The 20,789-nt window shown below is 40.6% G+C and overlaps 1 protein-coding gene across 1 annotated transcript in view; it reads right to left on the bottom strand.

The window, feature by feature from the left end:
- Positions 1-5,478: 5,478 nt before the first annotated feature.
- LOC128310469 (dopamine D2-like receptor) overlaps positions 5,479-20,789 on the bottom strand; it is a 100,397-nt gene continuing 85,086 nt past the window's right edge. Inside the window, exons 5-10 of the mRNA XM_053047116.1 lie at positions 14,890-15,110; positions 13,488-13,574; positions 12,452-12,682; positions 12,242-12,376; positions 8,466-8,566; positions 5,479-5,690 (exon numbers count right to left, since the gene is read on the bottom strand). Of these exons, the coding sequence (XP_052903076.1) occupies positions 5,479-5,690; positions 8,466-8,566; positions 12,242-12,376; positions 12,452-12,682; positions 13,488-13,574; positions 14,890-15,110 (987 nt within the window). The remainder of the gene's footprint in view (positions 5,691-8,465; positions 8,567-12,241; positions 12,377-12,451; positions 12,683-13,487; positions 13,575-14,889; positions 15,111-20,789) is intronic.

The following is a 20,789-nucleotide window of genomic DNA, read 5'->3' as shown; positions in this document are numbered from 1 at the left end:
ACAAGCAGATTGATGTGAAGAAAAAGTTTACAGCACTAAAACGGGCACGGGTTACGAGTGTGAGCACTGTCTTACCTTCCAATCTAAACACTTTTGATGAATCGTTTGTTTGCAGCGATATTTATGAGTTTGTTGATGTTATGAACGTGAGCTCCTCCCATACCGCAGGGCTGGTGTTTTGATCGTGTATTTTTAATGAGGAAAAGGGTTTTAGCGGCACAAATTGATTAGAAACCAGCGCCTCATTTGCCCTGCCCGTTGGCAGTAGGCTGAACGGGGCCCATTTTCCAAAATTTGCACCACCCAGCACAAACGTCCAGCTTTAGTAAACGTCGTCTTGATTTATTGATTCACGTCATGCGATACTGGAAGTTTGCTGACAAACCGTAACAGTTAAGTGAAGTGAAAACATTTTATCCCAATCGCTGCAAAGCAAAATCAAACATCAAGTTCTGGTGTAGTCTCGCGTGAATAGATTGTTGACTGTCGCGTTTTTGTTGCTGTGCGTTACAGCGGAGAAATATTATTTCACGTGTTCCATTTTGTGTGCGTCTGTTGTCAACTTTTTCGTTCAGGCATAGAAAGTTTTGACTATCGATTCTTAAATACCGCAGTGAACCTTTCATTTTGAGGCATGAAATGGGCAGGAATAGACAAAAAAAATATCTTCCGGTTCTTATGTCATTTTGACATTCGCTGTAGTAGTTTCCAGAGAGTTTCGGGGTTTTTTTTCCAGCTCTTATGTTACCGTCAAAGATAGCATTAAAAAGTTGTTGTTTTTCATGGAACCTACGGAAAACAGAGCATTGAAGTAATGCGTTTTACGTGACCGAAAGTAAAAGCTATGGCAGGATTTCCCGCACCACCTACAGATGGACTGCAGAAGAGAAGAGGAGAAGGAAAAGATCACCCATTTCTCACTCATAAAGGAAAAAAAACAGCAGCCTAACGGAGAGAATATAAATTTGAAACGTAGTCCGCACCGGGGCTATTGACAATAAAAACTTTAGTGGCGCGGAGGCTTCCAGAAATCCAGATTTTGATTGTGTAACAGTGAGTCTGTGGGGTTTTTTTTGCGTGTGTGTGTGTGTTTGTGGGTGCTTTTCGTCGAGGAAAAGCTCGATTCTTAACACCCTGTAACGCTGACAAAGGTTGTCTCATTTCTGTTTTTCGCTTTCCAACTTACAATTCCTCATCCATTTGGACACGTCCTTTTCGTAAGATACATTCTTTCTGGTAAGTTCGTTATCTTGCGTACGGACGAAAACCATTCAAAACACACCTAAAATCGGTAACAATATTTGGCCAGGACGAGACAAAACGATGGGGACAAATGTAGGAAAGAAAAAAATTCACCCATTCGAAAGAAACTGCTTTCCAGCAACGAAAACCGGACACCGGACATTGGACGTTGACAGGTGATTAATGCGTTCAGAAATTAAAATCCCTGCCCGAAAGTTCGGTACGGGTGGGTATTTTTTTGTTTGTTCTGCTTCTCGCACGGTTAGTTGCTTTTCACCCAATTCACCGCAAAAAGTTTTCTCCAACAGCACTCACAAGAAAGCATCCATTGGATTTGTTTCCTTTCCCGGGCCGGCTTGCAGCCTTTCCGTCGCTCTTAAGGTTGAATCCTGCACTGAAAGGCATGAGGCGACAATCTTGTGTCCCAGGGATGCTCGAAACGGTCATAATGAAATATCAGATTTTTCAGACAAAACCGAAACAAAAAATGACCGAAATGTTTACCGGAAAAAAGTCCTTTACCTTGTGAAAAAGTCAAAATTCACACCGGAGCTGAACACAGCGTGTCGTGGCCAAGTCGTGCCAAATTAATAGCAGCTCTTTCATTCCCCGTTGCATTAGGATTCCGCGCCCGTTCGCTCATCGCTTCTGGACTCGGATCTAATCGCACCCTACGAACATGGAAACTTTTTTTTTCAGGCCAGAGGGTCAGATTGGCGCAAGATAGGAAAGCTTGGCCTATCGGTGTCAGCGGTTTTTGTCAGCAGTTTTGCTGTACCTTCCATGTGACACCGGTAAAGCTGAACCCACGGGATGACAAATTAATTTGACCATATAAAGCAACCGCAACCAGTTCAAAGAAGCCCTGCAAACAAACGACCGATCCCGCCGATCGGAAAATCTTCCTCAAAACAAAACCAACACTCTTTGCGCTGTGAGAAACAGAATTTTGGAAAAGAATATAACAAACAGTGTAACGTATAATAAACAACATGGAAAACGCAAACTTTTCCGAGTTTGATGGTATGGCACGATAAGGTCAAGGGTTGATATCCTACAGATCGGATATCTGATTGACCGTAAACGGGACGCTGATTTTTCTACATCGTGCCGTTTGGCACGGATATTTTCCCGGAAGTAAATGAGTTTGTCACGGGTCGTGGTTGGTTGGTTTGTTGAAAAGTTGGTATTTTGGGCTTGTTTTTCCTTTTGTTGTTCCTGGTAGAAAATTGTGAAAAGCACCAAAAACAGGGAGAAAAAAAAACTAACAGTACGAACTAATTGAAAAGCTTTAAAAGTTTTTTTACAATGCCCGCCAGGTAAGGGACATTACGACGTACTAAGGTAATGTTTGGCGGAATGTTAATTTTGTGTAGAGTAATCGATTAAAACACACCTATTTTTGTTGACGGGTTTTTTTAATTAGTTGTTTGCCTTTTGCTTTTAATTGATTCCCATGAACGAACGCAATAAAATTTCGTTTTTTCAATCGCCTTTCGCGCAAAGATCAATGGAATGTAAATGTAATAAACTTGATTTGACAATCAGCTGGATGTAGTTAAAATTAATGTATTCCGCTTCAACGTTCAATATACTTGAGCCATTACGATAGTAAGCTACAAATTCCAATAGGACAGTCTTTAAACATGTGATCGTCTGTAACATTTCAATAAACTTTTAAAACGAGATGAAAACTTAAACAAATGTACACAAGCCTATGTTTTCGCCTTTGATTTTACTTTCTGGTAACCGAAAGCTTAACAGCATTATTTACATTTCATTATCTTCCATCGTTCCACTGCCATCGAAAATTCACAAAGGAAAAGTGTTGCTTTCCTGCTAACGTTTATCGGTTGCTAAAGGATAGTTCACGATTCGCCTGTTGTTACTCAAGCAATCCCATGTACAGACACCCGCCATAGACACCACCCAAGTGCGTAGGGCTGCTGTAAAATTTTAGTTTGACTGTTAAATGTTTTATCAAATAGTTTGTACTGAGCTTAAATTTCCTTTCCAATATTTGTTTGCTCGTCTGGGTATTTTTACGCCTTTCCATTATTCTCTTCCAATATGTTTCCTTTGGATTTACTTTACTGTGTGATCAGGATAGGACTTACGCTAATAGTGCCCCTAGCCTGAAGGCTCTTAAGATGCATGTTGTTTGTTTAGTTAAATCTCTCCTTTGACTTTCGTTTAATTTGTTTCTACTACCATTACTACTAACACTAGTTATAGTTTTAGAAGAGTCCTCTCAGCCGCTTCTCCGGCCCCGTTCCGAAGCCATAAGAAGGAAGAACTATTGTTCGTGTGTTATTTAACATTACTTAGCATTTACACATTTCGTGACAAGCGGTACCCGGTCCACGTTCGTCTTGCCAGCTACGTGCAAGCTACACACAACGAACGGTGGTTGTCGGATGCACGTTCCGTTTGCCACGCCTAAACACTAATCTCAATTTTTTGTCTTTCACTTTGCTTTGGTTTGCGTTTGTTTTGGTTTTGTTTAGCTTATTTGGAAAGAGAGCGTTCGGTTGCGATCGTAAGACGATCGAACCGGGGCGATTGGCAAAGCTGGATGTAAAAACTACATGCACCCTTTACTGCTCGCTGCATTTTCCATTGGTTCCGCATGCATTTTCCGATGCAACGATGAGCTGTGGCTATGAGTGAAACATAATAAAAACGAGCGCTATATCGTTGTCGTTTCATTTGTTGGTTTGTAGCATATTTTACATGATCTGTACTGTACCGATATGTACAAGCATTCGTTTGTGCGTTCGTTTCGGAGCAGCAACGAAAGTGGAATAAAACAGGTCGCTAAAACAGTCGACACTAATCACTACATTACGGCTACATAGAAACATGCGTACGAGGCGTTCACTTACACCAGCTTTCAGCAACCAGAACACCTGGTGTACGTTGCGTGTCAGCTTTGTTTTGTTTAGTTTTTCCCTATTTTAGGTGTGTGTGTGTGTGTTTGCTTATCGAACTCACGAGTATTAGTTATTCTTCTATTTCTATTAGTGATTCTATCCGGGGTGTGTGTTGGACTTCACACCGAGCTTAGATACAATATTCTTGTCGTTGCTTTTTCTCATTTTGGACGAGAACGATACGTTGCAGGGATAACTATAGGTGTGCCGCTCGATGTGGACTTTTGTTTTAAATTACCTCAACCTACACGTCCCCTACTGGCAAGGTGTATCGGCATTTGGCACAGAGTTCGCTACCGAACGCTTCTCCACACAGATGCAGTCCCGTTGAGCAAAGGTCTCGTGTACACTCCTGACGAACGGATACGCTTCAAACGGTAGCAATGCGATTGTTATCCGTGAGAAAGTTTCATCATATATGTATATCCTTGCGGCTGCAGGGTGCAGATGATTCGTTTCTTTCATTTTTCGGGGGAGTCTAGGAATAACGTTCGAGACGAGCACCATGCCATGGTGCGTCGCCACGAGGGAGGATGAGCACGAATCGACTTGTGCTGATGGAATAAAACTTAAAAACAACCGCTCCTATCCGAGGTTGCACACTTCAACAAGAGAGCAGATGTCTTTCATTGCGAGAAGCGCGGTGCGGTGGAGCTGGATGTTTTATCCTTCCGGTTGATCATGCGATGAAATTGAAGGATTTATTGTGCCACACTAGGGCGTGGTGAGTGCAGATGTTTAGATGTCGATATGTTTGCATGGACTCGCCCTATGAGAAATGGAGCAGCTGCCGGCTGCAACTATGACCCACAATCATCCGGAACCGTTCGTAAGATTTGCTTAGCCCCCTGGCTCCATAGTAGGGAACCATTTCCATTGTACAGCACGTATAATCTCGTCCGTACTACACCACCACCGGACTTCGATCCAATTCCGGAGAGTTCTCCACCGCACGACGGTGGTTTGCGGCGAATAAATAAAATGGCCCCCGACCTTTCGCTTGTTTCTTGTTTATCTTAACGCTCACCTGACAACGGCTCGTCGAGGGTTCCGGGGAGAGTTGTCGCACGCCCGCACCCTTTTGCCCACCGCCGACGCAGCCCGTCGGATCGGGTTCGTTCGAACGCCGATTGCCCGGCTCCCTGCGCTCGACGGTGGCTTCTGGCTAGCTCCAGGTGACGTTACGTCGCTGGGAGGTGTGACGTCGGACTGGTTCCGGCACTGCCACGCTGCATCCGTTGCCGCGTTCCGCCTCGTCATCGTCCCGGTCGCCAGCGCGAGCTCCCGGTCCGATGCGTCCCACTCACTCGATGTGCATGATCTTTTTAAAAGCTTTCCGGAACTCGGGGTTGAAGATGGTGTAGATGACGGGATTGACGAAGCTGTTCATGTAGCCGAGCCACGTGGTAAGGTTAAATATCGTGACGCCCGGCCGGCAGTCCTTGTCGAGCTTCGCGCACATCGCGTCCATGATGTTGCAGGTAAAGAACGGCACCCAGCAAAACAGAAACACTCCTGTTGAGGGTAACGAAAAGAGAACACAAAATTACATTATTTATTTACACAACGTATGACCACAATACGCTGCTTTTCAATATCAGAGGAAATATCAAACTGTAAAATAAATGTTTTGCTCGCGTGTTCATTTTGCTGTTTCATCACATGTTTACATGTTCCAAAATGGAGCAAACCATACTGAAACTGATGATTTTGATATTTATATGTTGGGAAATGTCTAACGAATCAACAAGAGAGTCAACAAACCGAGACGATTGTTGTAATTATGCATGTGTTGCAGCCTGAAGGTTATGCAATTTGTAATACATTTAGTTTAGGTACTTGGACCTGACCAACGAAGTAGGCCGAAGAAGTTTCTTTTGTGTTAGTTTAGTACGTAAGGAAAATATTGTTACAAACTAGGAATATAAGTCTCTTCCGATTCAAACGCCTTGCGTGAATCACACGTAAATTCACCGCTGCGAAATATCACAAACAGTGCAAATGTTAGAATTACTTCAGAATTTGATTAATGTATAATTGTTGCGACGAAAGCGTTCGATACCCCTGTCGGTAAAGTAACGGCGCGCTTCGGCAGGACCCGACGATAAACGGCGCGCAATTGGCACGCGAGTAGGCAGCTAGGAAGCGTGTAGGGTCAGTACAAAAGTAGCAGTGAAGAATATTCAACGTAGAAAGTGACCAGTGAACAGGAAAACACAGAAAGGAGACGAAAGTAAGTGGACGGTTCTAGGATTAGAATAAATGGTTAATTGGTAATGTAGTTTCAGAACCGTCCGCAAATCCGTCCGTCTACAAGCTTATGAGAGTAGAAACGGGCCAAATAAAAAGTGACGGTTATCGAAAAACCTCCGCAACAATAATTATCACGACCTTAGCCTTCTCGTTAGGCTAGAAAAGCCCGCAATATACGACCCGCGGGCCACATGCGGCCTTAAAAACTCCACATGCGATCCTGGGTTCTATTGCGAATCAGAAACCAGTTTTTTTTAAATAAAGTTGTATTTTGTTCTAAACGATCAACAATCAATTATTGCTATATTCAAAGAAGCAGAATTTACGAAAAAAAAGATTCGAGCACAATATTACTGAAAATGGTCGGCAGGTCCCTATGTGAATGGCTTCCAGCAAGGGCGTTGCGGCCCACGAGTTAAAAAGTTTAAAGATTTCTGGGCTAGTGGAAAAGATGAGTTTGCTTAATGTAAGATCAACAAAAGAAACGTGCATAATGATCAGAGTATAAACATTGGGATGGAATCAATGGGAAACGAAATATGTTTTTTTGGACAACAAGCAAACCCTGCATGTAACGTTTTCTGTAACGCTTTGGAGGAACTCTGAAACGTAATCGTTGGAAGATGTGCTAAATGATGGCCAAAGCATTTATTTTTTAAACATAATTTTTCTATCGATGCTTACACTGTCCTATCTTATTTCCAGGAATACAAGTGCAAGCACTTTTTTTACCACCCAGAGGCCGATAAAAAATCGGCCATCGAAGCAAACTTTGTTCCCATTGTCCAAAAGCTAGAGATTAACGTTTTCCGAAGTTGCGCGCTTTAGACAAGTTACCAACATTTCCCAATCTGTGTTAAACCCATCCTGTGACGTGTTTGTCCTGCGACTGAGTCGCAGTGTAACAGCCGCTTATCAACAAACTGAATGATTAATATCTTGGCCAAAGTTTTCCAACACCTGTCCGTCAGCCTGTACAGCTTTGTACGACGCGTGCTTGCTTGCGCTGTCTATTCTGTCCAGAGCTTATCAAAATCATGGAAAATCAAAATGAAACCAAAAAGAGGTGCTAACGATACTTGTTTCGCTAACAACAACCGAAAAAATCACCCTTAAATCGAACGCTACATTTTGCATCGAAAACTCGTGAGCCACCCTGTCAGGCAGGGCTTTCGCAAATCGTTATGAAAAAAAACGTATCGCTTACGTGACACCATCAGAAAACTAAAAAAAAGACACGGCTGAATAAAGCCCATGCTGGAGCGCATAAAATGCTTAAAAATATGCTTCTCTACACTTTCAAACTGGCGTGACTTGCTGACACTTAACGGTGAAAAATCGGAATCGTTTCATGCTGTGACTTTTAAGTTGCAAAGAGAAACGAAAGCATTTATCACGATACCGCGCATCTTGGTAACCGTGGTGACGGTTTTACGCGCTAGTGTTGTTTGTTGCATACAGGAAAAAGGGCAAAACATTTTAATGGAACAAAAAGAATGCAACGGTGGCGCTACAATCTTAATTCCTGAACGTCCTAAGCAAATTAGTCGCTTCTGCACTGTAATTAGTAACGTTTTTTTCCCCTTTTAATTAATTTCCACTACTTACATACATTTGCATCGCATTCTTCTTCATCTTAGCTCCAAAATGATGGCCGAATCATTCCAGAATCACCATCACCACCGCATGTGGTTAAAAAGTTCATTTAGCTACACTCGAGCATAACTTTTACTCGGACGTAACCTTTATGTTTTAATTTTTCAACACATTATATTGTCCCTCGAGTCCTTTACTGGCCAAACGGTATGAGGTACGATGTTTTTATTGGCACTAAAGCATTATGGGTACTCGCTGGCTAAACCATGGGTTGCATGGCCATCAACTTGTTTATTACATTTTAAGGTGGGTTTTCTGCACCAGCCAGAAATGATCCACTTTTGCAAAACAGGATGCGGGAGATCCAAATGAGTTCGGTATGTTCGTTCATATTTTAGTATTACAGTAATGCTATTTTTTTTCGATTACTCGCATACTTACCTAAGACTATCGCTAATGTTTTGGTCGCTTTCCTTTCCTTCTTGGCTGATGATTTCTCTCGCTTCTTTTTCGACGCTTTGTTTACTTTGTAGATAGTGAATCTGCAATTTGGGCGCAAAATGAAAGTAAGTTAAAGTATGAAATTTTTTTATTGTTAATTCGATAAAAGATCATTAAAACAACAATTTAATGAAAATTATTTAATTGTCACAGTACGAAATGTTTGCGTAACAGGCCTTTGAAAGGGTGAGGGAAATTCCTTTACCGGTACAATCATACAATATCCGTAGGCGTGCGGAATTTAAAGCTGCAATAACGAAGTCTTCAATCGTCGGCACTACCGTAAACCCATTTCCGAAGCACAAATAAACCCATCTCAAACTGAAATCAAAGTGTATCGTTTTATGACGGCCATACGGTCCCAAATATGAACAGATTTCGCACCGTGATCGTCATCGTCGGTGCTGTGCTATATTACAGCTTCCCCGTTTGACCTTTGTACACGTGGTGCTTCGAACGTCGATTTAACCGTTTCAAGAGTCTGCTTGATGCCATTCCATGTCAGTTGCAGCCATGGACGGAACGATGGCTCATTCCATTCTTTTTTGGGGGAAAAACTGAAAATTCTAACACACACACGCATACAGGAGCAAACATTGGTGATACTGTCCTACCGACCGCTGGTTGCACGGTTCAAGTTGTCAGGTTTCGGAACGTGCGAACGGAAATATGGAACAGGCCTTTTTAAAATACGTTCCTGAAATGATGACAACGGTCACGATTGAACCATTCAACTCTGCCCGTGTACGTGGACAAAGCGCCCCGAGAAGGGGTTGCATTTTATGTTTGAAAAAATCAAATTAAAATACCTTTACCCGGGGTCTTATGTTGGCGGGAGAGCTGCTTTCATAAATGAATGATGTTGTTTGAATTCCACCTGCGTGCCAATGTTTCGAGTACTTTCGATTGACAGTTGACAACAAAAAAAAAAAAGCTCATCAGTTATGCAAAATAAAAATAAATGCAATCGCTCGTTCGATTATATCACATCGTTGGGACCACTCGAAGGTAAGGTGATGGCACAGCTGCTACTTTGAACCATTTTAAATTGTCCACTAAAGTTGCGAAACAGGCAATGCTGCATTTGTTTTCTTAAAAAGAGGATTTATGATTGACTCGGAAATTTACTCCAGCAGCCATCAAAGGATTATGTGCCAAGGATGCGAGTAGAACTCTCGGTCGTGCCACGGAAGTTCTCTTATTTACTTCCTTGTTCTGCTTTGTGTTCTGCAATGTGCTAAATTCGATAGCAAAACGGTACCATTTTATGGGTTAGGTTAGAACAATTTTATATGGTTTCATTCCTTTTTTTGTAACACACTCGCGCGTACTAAACGATCTTCTTGCATCGCCATCTTATGAAAACAACCGCAGCGTCTTTACCGGCATGTCAACGGTATTAAAATTTAAGAACAGTCCACAGCGTCGCGGTTTATGCATCCAAAACGATTTGCGTTTTGTCCGCACCCATAAGTGTTGGTGTAGGCGTCGTACAAGAAACGACGTAATGCGTCATGCCACAAAATAAAAAACACCCAACAGATACTTAAAAATGTACCCACAAACAGGCAGAGAGATTATCCATCTGCTGGCGTGCTTTTTGTGCGAACGGTTGTATGGAAGGTTTGCTCAGAGTCGTCAATCTCACGCCCAGTAGCGGGAGGTGCAACAAATCATGGAAATTTCATCACTCGGAGATAAATTTGGCGGAAATTTAACAAAATTTTCATTATGATTTTTATTAGCGGCAACGTGGTGTAGTTTATTTCGCGGGCACCTTCGCGTTATATGCACCGGTCTCAGGTAAGAAGGCATGCGTACGGTGCCAACCCATTGCGGGAAGGTGAAAGTGTCCCCATGGCAATAACAGTAAATTTCTTTCGCCCATTAAAAAGGACCTGGAACCATTCCTGCAAGCATTCCGTCGTTACAGTATGCACCAATGGCTCCTAAGGGTCCAAGGATTAGTAAAAGGATTTAGGGGCCCTTTTCTGCACAATGGCTTGCGTTGAAACCGTGGAAGTAAGAGAAAAAAAAGGAAACACATTTCAAGTGTGTGAACTGGTTGAGCGACGGCTCGTAATTTATTCACGAGGGATATTTTTTACTGCTTACTTCTTGTAATAGAAAACAAATCAGCTTCAGTGTAACAACCTCGGGCGGATCCCGCTTGAAGTGGAACGACAAAAACGTTACTTAAGTATCAACTATCAGGAAAATGTATGATCGTGATTTGTGGCATAATAAAGCAAATTACATGCCTTGGTACTACTTTCGTTTAATTTTTCTTTCTTTTTACACTTTTCAATTGTAATATATTGCAGCATTAAAATAAACAAGCCTTTTATAAGTAAGAACGAAACAGGAAGTTTTTTGGTCATTGATTTTCTGTACAATAAAAACTCACTGAACTGAACCATCAATCCTGCCCCCCAAAGTACTACTGTTGCGAATTACTATCAATCAATTATAGTAATTGCCTGAGCCAACCAACTTTGGCGGTTGACAGCAACGGTTTGAAAAGATTCAACAAAATGACTGATACGAACGGTTGTCCCGATGGAAATCATTTTTAAACGAAAGTCTGTCGAAAGGCGTTAATTAGATTGTGATTCTTGCATAATTTATCACGCTGAGTGATGAGGCTTCCATACGCGATGATTCAATTATAAGTACATATGACAGTATTTCATGGAGATGTCGCTTTAGCCAGTTGTGATGGTATGTCAATTTTTATGTTTAATTTTTAACGGTCTGTTAGCCTTAAGCATAAAACAGTGTGTTGTCTCAGATATAAAAGCCTGGATTTTCAAAAAATTAACAAAAAAGTTTGATGTTCAAAAACTAACCCGGAAAATGACACATCTTACTATCCTTTAATTTAGTAACTGTGTGTGGTGATAAATTCCCCAAATTACTAAAACCAAACTAAATATTTCATGTCTTTAAACAGTGTAAACAGAGAAGCCTCAAGAATTTTACAAATAACCTGAAGTAAGAAGAAGGTTTTCTCAAGCTTAGCCGATGGTTTTGCCTCATTATACGAAACAAATCATGCCAATGTTGTGATTGGTGACGCAAAATAGAAAAGAATCCCGATAACGATCCTTCCACGTGTAAATGAATGGTACGACCACCCAAGCCAAACAAAAGGTTTCACAAAATCGAAACCGAAATCGGTAGACGCGTGTAGCCACGCGCAAGCCAAAATTAAAATGCTGACCGCAAAGGTTGAAAAGGCTTAGAAATAATAAATTATCCAGCATTCAATAACACCTAGCACACTCCACGAGTTGTGTAGGTCACCGGAACGAAATCAATCAGCTTGGGGTATCGCATACCATCAGTGGCTACGATTAACCCTTGGATTGCAATGAAACCTAGAAAAGTCATAAATAGTCATAGGAAATGATCTTTTCAAATTTGTGTGACAACAGATAAAAAATGCCCTTAAATATTACAACAACCTTCAAAAACTCTCTAATAAAGAGCTGCATTGTGTTTTAAAATTAAATTGCTAAAATTTAAACACATCTTTGAACGGAGAACTCCTGAAATGATGTACAGAACTTTTCTGCCGCTAGTTGCCGCTTTGCGGTTGTATATTCTAAAGTATATTTCTATCGTATATTCGAACCTCGGTTTCCTGTACTGTCACACAGCATTAAAGGTGGCATGCATTATCAAACTTAAACTTTTCAGTAGATACAACGCACCTGGATGCTTGGGTATTCTTTTTGTCCTTCCTGGAACTATCCCGAGAGTTCGTTGATAAGGTGGAATCGTTCCGATTGAGTGACAGGGCCTGTTGGACGCCGCATCTAACTAACGATAGGGGTTTTAAGGTAACACTGGAACGATAGGGTAAATTTAGGATAATGCATGTGTTTTGCTTTTCGGGCAACTTTGTCGTTGGGCTGACCTACCTTGCCTCCTTTCTCGGCGAACCGTTACGGCTGCGGATGGTTGCACTTTTATTTACAATCACCGTGGCGGCCACGTTGAGGCTTTCCGGTGGGGTTGCATTCACCGTCAGGGCGTCGGCGATGCTGGATGGAGCATAGCCGGAGTCGTGGTTCCCGTTCGGATCGGACGGTACCTGTTGCGTCGTTGCGATTTGTGCCACCACGCTAAAAGTAGACGTCGAGAAGCTTTTGCTAATGATAAACCGATTTTGTGTGATTAGTGTTGATGTTGATTTGACGGGTGCTGTCGCACATTTCCCGTACATCGAGGTGAGTGTTTTTTTTTTTTCATTATTCCCTTTCTTGGTGAGATACAATGACCAGTACAAATCGACGTACACACAGTGCGCAGGGTTGATATACTCATCGGAATGGTTGATACTTGAAAGTTTGCAATAGTTTTGAAATATTTTGGAATCTGTTCAACCGTACTGGAGGTGATGTCTAATATGTGCTTATTCGGAATGTGATGTGATCATTTTACAGATTTTATCTCTAATTTGATGAAATGAGGAAAGTGAGCAATGGATTTTATTGTCAATAAATATACTTTCTTACAAACTGATAATTAAATAAATAAATAATAATTCGCTTATGACAAATATCAACCGTACACATTTATTCCTATCGATTGGACAAATTACCACAAAACTACCTATTTCATCACGTTTGAATAATATCTGTGCACATATTATCTTTCACATAATTGTAAAGCACAGCTAGATTTGAGCGTGATACTTGTTCGTTACACGAATAAAAGTAATAAAAAAAATCAAACATCTTGAGATCAACGCAAACCGATCATGAAAAGTCGTTTAGTGTTGCGTTTGATTAGTATTACATTACAAAGGAAACTCATGTTATACCAAACCAATGTTTGGGAAATGCAAACAACCGAGCGCCTTCAATCAAACGCCTTCAGGAAATATTGGAAGGAAGAGTAACAACAAACCAAAACCAAAACAGAATGAGAAAGAGAAAGAACAAGGGCACATACTTTCCCGCCTCCTCCACGACCGTTGCCAACATAAATTCTGTTGATTTATCGTTCACAATCACATGACAGTCGTCAATGTCAGGGGACCTGTGAAACGACCAAACGAGAAATGGGTTATCATCCGATGGAGGAAAGTGAGAAGCGATCACAACACGGAATTCATTCCATGCACAGGCCGTGTTGCGGGCATTCACACGGAGGATGATTAATCAAAGCAGTAAGGACACCCGTGCTTCAACGGTAGCAACAAAGCTCACTAGCACCAGATCGGACTTCAAGCACATCCGAACACAAAAGCTTCATCGCAACGAACGAACTCTTTAGCAGAAGTTTAAAAACATTCGCAGTAAGGCAAACAGACAGGCACAGGCAAAGAAATTGATTATTGAAACTTCTAGTAGAAGAAACGAACTATATTCAGTAGCATCAGTAGTTGATAAATGAGGATTGAAAAGAAAGGGAACTATTTTTAAAATGCGTTTGCTTATAAGAATGAAATAGCAAAATTTGTATAAATATCATATAGCGATGGTTTATTCGTAAGAAAAAACAATAAAATCGAATATTTAGCAATTGCAAGCAACGGAAACAAAAATTGTTATTTTTTTTTTTTATTTATTCAGAGACGGCCAGGCCGTATTGCTGAAAAAAAAATTGTTATTAATAAGGAATACAATATTGATATAACAAGCAGAAAGCAGCAGTGGGAGATTAAACCATACAAGTTGTAGCTCAGATATTGTTGGTTCAAGCTTCAAGCTTGTGCTTAACCTTAAACTATGATCATTTAAAAATATAAACAACTCAAAAAGGATTTCAAATATTATATAAATCAAATTATTTTGATATATGTTATACATTTGAAATATTGTATTATTATATCACTTAATGTATGTTATGTTTCAATAAGATACGAATTTATGTCTCATTAAGTTTATAATGAACGTAATAATGAATTGTGGAATAAATGTATCTTGAATAACCTTATTTTGCTGAATGCATTTAGTACACTAAAACCCAAACATTTCAAGAATATAAATTAATATGTACAAACTTCGAACAACTGAACATACAGCCAAAAATATTGAGCGAACCTTGCATGCAGCAACAAAGCAAAATTCATCATTCGCACAGAGATTTATCAAATTTCGTGTACACTCTGACAAGAAGCAACACCCAATGAATGCGACTAAATATTCACAGCAGAGCAAAATGAAAACTACATACAACACAAATCAACGCTGTCGGACGAGTGCATAGTTTCAAATTTATGATCTGCTGCGTCAAATATAAATGTCACAACAGGCATATTTATACACACAGAGCCACACACACACACAAATACAAATACACAAATAGAAGCGAAACAGGAAAAGGCAAAGATACCGCCATCGCCACTTACCCGGCGTTCTCGTCGTCTTCCTCATTGGAGCCGGAAGCTGTGTTGGTGGGTCGCTCCTCATCCGGAAGGATCTTGGACCCGCTTCGCGTACTTCCATCTAGTTGCGTTTCCGCTAGGCGCTTTGTTTGAGCAATGTTCTCGATGATGCTGCCCCCGGCAGTGATCTCCGAGAGGTGCGGCTTCCGGGCGGCTCGTTGCTTTTTCGCTCGCGTTCGCAGTGCCTGAAAAGAAGAGGAGGGCAATTAAATAATCAAATATAAATGTTTATCCGAGCCCAAACGAGATGTTTTTTTTTTAAACATTTTGTTGCTAAATCAGTAACTTTGAGTGATTGCAAAGACGAACTTTTCACAGCGTTCGGTACACATCGTGTTGTTCTAACTGCTGCATGAAGATAGAAGGCGTTTGGAGTACTACCATCCCACAGAAAAAAATCACCTTTTTTGTGTTTCATACATGATATTTCATTAAGCTTATGCAAATGAAATATAAATTTTGAATAAGGATTTGAAAAAAAAAACAATCATTAAAAGGCAGTATTATATATCATTAGAGCTATTTCCTCTGAAATTTATTTCAAGTTTCACATTCTGGGTTTGTATTAAGTTATTGTGAAATAATAAATTATTTGTCACCTTGACACGTGTGAGGTTACCGCTTTTGTCAATTGCATTGCATTGAATTTGAAAGTAAGATAATAAAACCGTAGTAGTTTCTTCTATTGCTATTACGATTTCATTATTTAGGTCAGAAAAACGTTGTAAAGTATAACACTAAGTAAAATATTCTTATTTCATTTTATCCTTATTTATTCCTTCTTTTTCTACATGTGCAACTGGATAATATAATTGCTTGTAGAAGCACCTGACAGAAAGGCATTTTGTGTGTGTCTTTTTCAATATCCAACTACTATCTTTTCTAGAAATCCGGTCTAAACCAAGGAAGCTTCTGCGTTTGTCGTTGAGACACACCTGCAGTATCCTACTTTTACGAATAAGAAAAGTTTCACTAGGCAGTAATGTTGTACCGGTTCCACACGAACACAAGTTAATCATAGTTTTGGCATTAAAAGTTCTACCCATATGCCACCGCTTCCACACGGCATATCGTGTGCTTACTTCCAGGACGCTGAAATCTTCCATTTGCGTGCTGTGTGGAGCTTCGCAGTCAGCTTTCCGCAATATGCTTTCAGCGTAACGGAAAACAAATGCACGCGATAATGAAATTCTTCCAACGAAGCCATTACCGCTCATTAAAGCAACAAGCGCGAGCAAGTTCTATTTGTCGTGTTTGACATGTTTAACTACCCTCCAGCTTGCATCCAGTCCGCCATCACCGCTACGCTCCTTTCCCAAGACTAAAACCACACCGGATGCTGGTACACAAGTCATCTCCGCTCAATCCAGCGCACTGTCGAGGGCAAACTTTGTGGCATAAATATTGTACACCAAACGAACGGCTAAATCATGAGGCAAGGCGTTTATCGGGTCGAAGGCCTGTGCAATGCAACAGACGGGCGTGACTTGGAAGACTGAGGACTGAAAGTTTTGCCATGGTGTGTGGAACGATAGCTTGACATCGGGTTAAACCTCCTGCACAATAGATTTCTGCTTCCTCACAAACAGCGCTCTATATGCACACACACACACACACACACACACACGCGTGATGTCTGCATAGGCTACTGTGTTGTTAAGTTGGTGAAATTGAAATTTTATTATTCATAAACTATCTGCAGCGCGTATACGTACGGATCGCTTCTAAATGTTGTTTGCTATGATACTGTCTAGCTCTGCCTCTGCCAAATCACGAATCGACGGAAAACCGGTCCAAAACAAAATAATACCACAAAGGCAGCGGTCCTTTGGTCTCAAAATAAGAGTAGACAACGTTTGGTGTTGTGTGTTTTCGTTTTTGTTTGTAATATACATCTTTACTTTGTATGGTATGTAAGTGTTGTGGATGTGGTCACAAAATAAATGAATAATGGTGAGCAACAAGTCACCAAAATAGGAAGCAATACTAAAAGTAGAATTAAAGCCAATGAAACAGGAAGCGGCACCAACGGTAGAGCTTAAAGTAAAGTATGTAACTATCTTAAAGTAGCTAAAATTAACTCCAAATAAACTCAGACTAGAAAGTCAATTGAAGTCGGAAGACACCGGGAAACCAGTTAATAGTGAACCCGTTTTCAATGAGTAGATTCGGAAGTATTCGCTAGCTGCTGTAACTATTTGACCTTCGTACATGATAACACTTGTCATTTCATTATAAATCAAATATTTTCCTCCGCTTTTCGGCCGTTCTTCAAGAGTTATTATTATTTCCATTCGTTATTTTTATATCGATAGATTGACTTTTTTGACAAGGCTCTATCAGTAATACTCTTCTCATACCTTTCTTGTTCTTCTTCTACTACGCCCTAAGGCCTACTGGGCCATGCATACCATTTCTAGCTTAATAAACTTATTTTATCACGTAGCCGTATAGTCAGTTTTAGCTACGGGAGAACAGTCTGGATGGGATTTTGAATGAGTTTTGTTGTGTAAGATTGGTGTCGTTAAAAAAGACAACACTGGGCCATCCAAATATAATGTAGAACGGAAAGTATAAAGATAATTTGAACACAATGTATTGAACAGAACAATAAGAAATAATTCACGATCAACAAAAGATCGCAGATAGTCAAAATAATTGAAAAATATAGGGTTTGCGGTGGTTTTATTGACAAGTTCTAGGAAATGTTGCTTAGTTCAAGAAGATAATTTATACACTCACAGTGGAGGATCAGTTCCCTTGGAGGCCCAGGACGGAATTTTTAAAGGGGGCCCTATAATTTTGCTACGGCATTATCGGTGATAGGGAGGTGTACTTCAAACATGATTTAACAACACCAGCAAAGTCTCGGAAAGAAAGCCCCTTTGAGTACACCTCAGAGTTCTGTTGCGTAGCCCTGTAAACGAGCCTAGTAAGCTAGTCTCTATATATAAACGTTTGTATGCGCTAAGGCGAACCATAACGCCACTACTTGGATCGCCATTAGCTGGTACGAAATTCCATACAAAACCAGCTGTTTTCAGATTGCCGATACCAGGAGAGCATCAACGGAAGAGGTAGCACCTAGTACAGCAATTTTGCTCGAAAACCGCCGAAAGGTATGCAATGTTTAAACACTAACTTTCCCGTTGGTCGTGAAAAAATTCTTCGAAAACTACCATTTTTCGAATGTATAGTACCAGGAGAGCATGCACGGAAGAGGTAGCTCCTGGTACTGCGCCGTAAGGTATGCAATGTTTATACACTAACTTTGCAACCAACTTGCAACGCAATGCGCCGTAAGGTATGCAATGTTTATACACTAACCTTGCAACCAACTTGCAATGCAAGTTTGGTGCAAGCAAGAAACTTGCAGCAAGATGGCGCGCAAGATGGCGCCCAACTTCGTACTTGCATGCAACAAACTTGCATGCAAACTTGCATGCAAGTTCTTTTATGCAAGTTCTTGCATGCAAACTTGCATACAAACTTGAATGCAAACTTGCATGCAAGTTTGCATGCAAAAATTTGCTTGCAAGAACTTGCATGCAAGCTTGCATGCAAGTACGAAGTTGGGCGCCATCTTGCGCGCCATCTTGCTGCAAGTTTCTTGCTTGCACCAAACTTGCATTGCAAGTTGGTTGCAAGGTTAGTGTATATACATTGCATACCTTACGGCGTATTGCGTTGCAAGTTGGTTGCAAAGTTAGTGTATAAACATTGCATACCTTACGGCGCAGTACCAGTAGCTTCCTCTTCCGTGCATGCTCTCCTGGTATTATACATTCGCAAACTGGTAGTTTTCGAAGAAATTTTTCACGACTAACGGGAAAGTTAGTGTTTAAACATTGCATACCTTTCGGCGGTTTTCGACCAAAATTGCTGTACTAGGTGCTACCTCTTCCGTGGATGCTCTCCTGGTATTATACATTCGGAAACAGGTAGTTTTCGAAGAAATTTTTCTCGACCAACGGGAAAATTAGTGTCCTGGTCCTGGTGCAATTTCGTTTATACTTTAAAGTCACAATGTCGATATTCTTCTTTGCATTGAATTTATTACATAGAAACAAATGTTTTATATATCCCAAGAAGATATTTGTGATCAATTTGTTTACCTTTTTAATTAAATTTTTTGCTATAAATTACCTCTGCTGTTAAATTCCCAAAAATCGCACAAATTGTTTGGGGCCCCCAACACGGCGAGGCCCTAGGCGACCGCCTACTCCGCCTACCGTTTGATCCGCCGCTGTTCACTCAGCAATTGAACAAATGATCGCTTTGATAAGGTCGGTAGAACTATTGCTGCTATTAGCATTGTTATTATTTATGTAAAAATATGCTAGAATGAACACATTCTTTCTAATCCGCCAAGATCGACCCGTCCCATGAGGTAAAGAATTGTTGCAGGCGATCAAAGGAGATTTAATATTAACATTCTCGCTGCCAGGATATAAAAACGGTGTTATAGCAAAACCAGTGTATAACTACATTAGCTCTACAATTCACAGGCGTTCTTGTAAAATACATAATACCAAGGCTAACCCGAATAATCAGCGTTACATATTAGGCAAAGAAGAAAGCATGTCCACGAGGACTTTTATCACTATCAAAAGTTTCCTCTATTCGGTTGTAGGCATTCTAGATCCTGATATACAATATTAATAAATGCCTCACAGAATAACGGATATCCTATCCACATAAAAGAATTTAGGTGATTGTGGGGTTGTTTATTGATGAGCCGGAACTAAAATAGCTGGTTTTGAATTGTGATTAGGGATAATATAGTAATACAGTTCGATCAAAGCTCATCGACAACTACGTATACATATTTCACAAAACATTTGATATTATTAAGCACCTGCGTTTGGACGTGCATTAAATAAGCTTTTAAAAGGATTTAAGGACGAAGGATAAAAGAATTGTTCAAGCATCTATGCTATATACCGTATTATGTTTATTAGATTGTGTTTAACCAATACGAACTCGATACTGCTGCTGTACGGTTTCATATTGACCACAAAGTTTTGAAGAAACTCGTATGCTTGGTGCAGGTTTGCATGTGTTGTTATATTTTCAAGATTGTTTTTCAACACAAACTTCTTCAAAAGGCACACGACGAATACGGCCAGCGCTACACTATGATTTATACATTATGACAAACATCTTTTTGAAATATTTTTTGTTTTCCTTACAGTGTGCTTTCGCTCAGCGCCAATAACGATCTGCCAAGATGGTTTGTTTTTTTTGTTCATTCCTCGTGTCCAAGCGAACCATATTACCGCGAATGGAGCAAAACATCGTTGCCGCTTCTGCTGGTAACATTTCGTTGGTGAATTTCCATTTCCGCTCGACGTTTCATGGTGGGATTTCTTTTACAGCTGTGAATATTCCCGTGTATACGAGGATAAATGATGTATGATTTGTATGTGTGTGAGTTTTTTCTTCACTATTTGCCTGCTTATATTTTGCCAGATGTTTTACATTGCCGCATTATAGTAGCGGAATATTTTCACACAATCTTCACATCGCACTGCCAAGGCGGTGGAGTGCGGTGGCCTGTCATATTGCTGACGGAAAGTTCATTTGTTTGTGCAAGCTGCCTGCAGCATGTTGCTTCCAGCATTCGCTTTGGCTGTGTTTAATGCTCGATAGCTCTATCTATTTGCTAGCAGCTACCGTAACGCACAAACAAAAACACGCATACACCACAATGAGATGAAGCACGAACGAAAAAAAAAACGCTCTGCAAAACAACCATCCAGCGGGATGATCGTGAGTAAAAAGTCAAACGAAAAATTGCCAACAAATAAACACGTCTACCGTCTGTTTGGTGCTGCGGTTTATCTCTGTCAATTGTGTTTGCC

This window comes from Anopheles moucheti, chromosome 2, assembly GCF_943734755.1.
Source record: "Anopheles moucheti chromosome 2, idAnoMoucSN_F20_07, whole genome shotgun sequence".
Taxonomy (NCBI): domain Eukaryota; kingdom Metazoa; phylum Arthropoda; class Insecta; order Diptera; family Culicidae; genus Anopheles; species Anopheles moucheti.
This window is presented reverse-complemented; position numbering and strand designations above follow the sequence as displayed.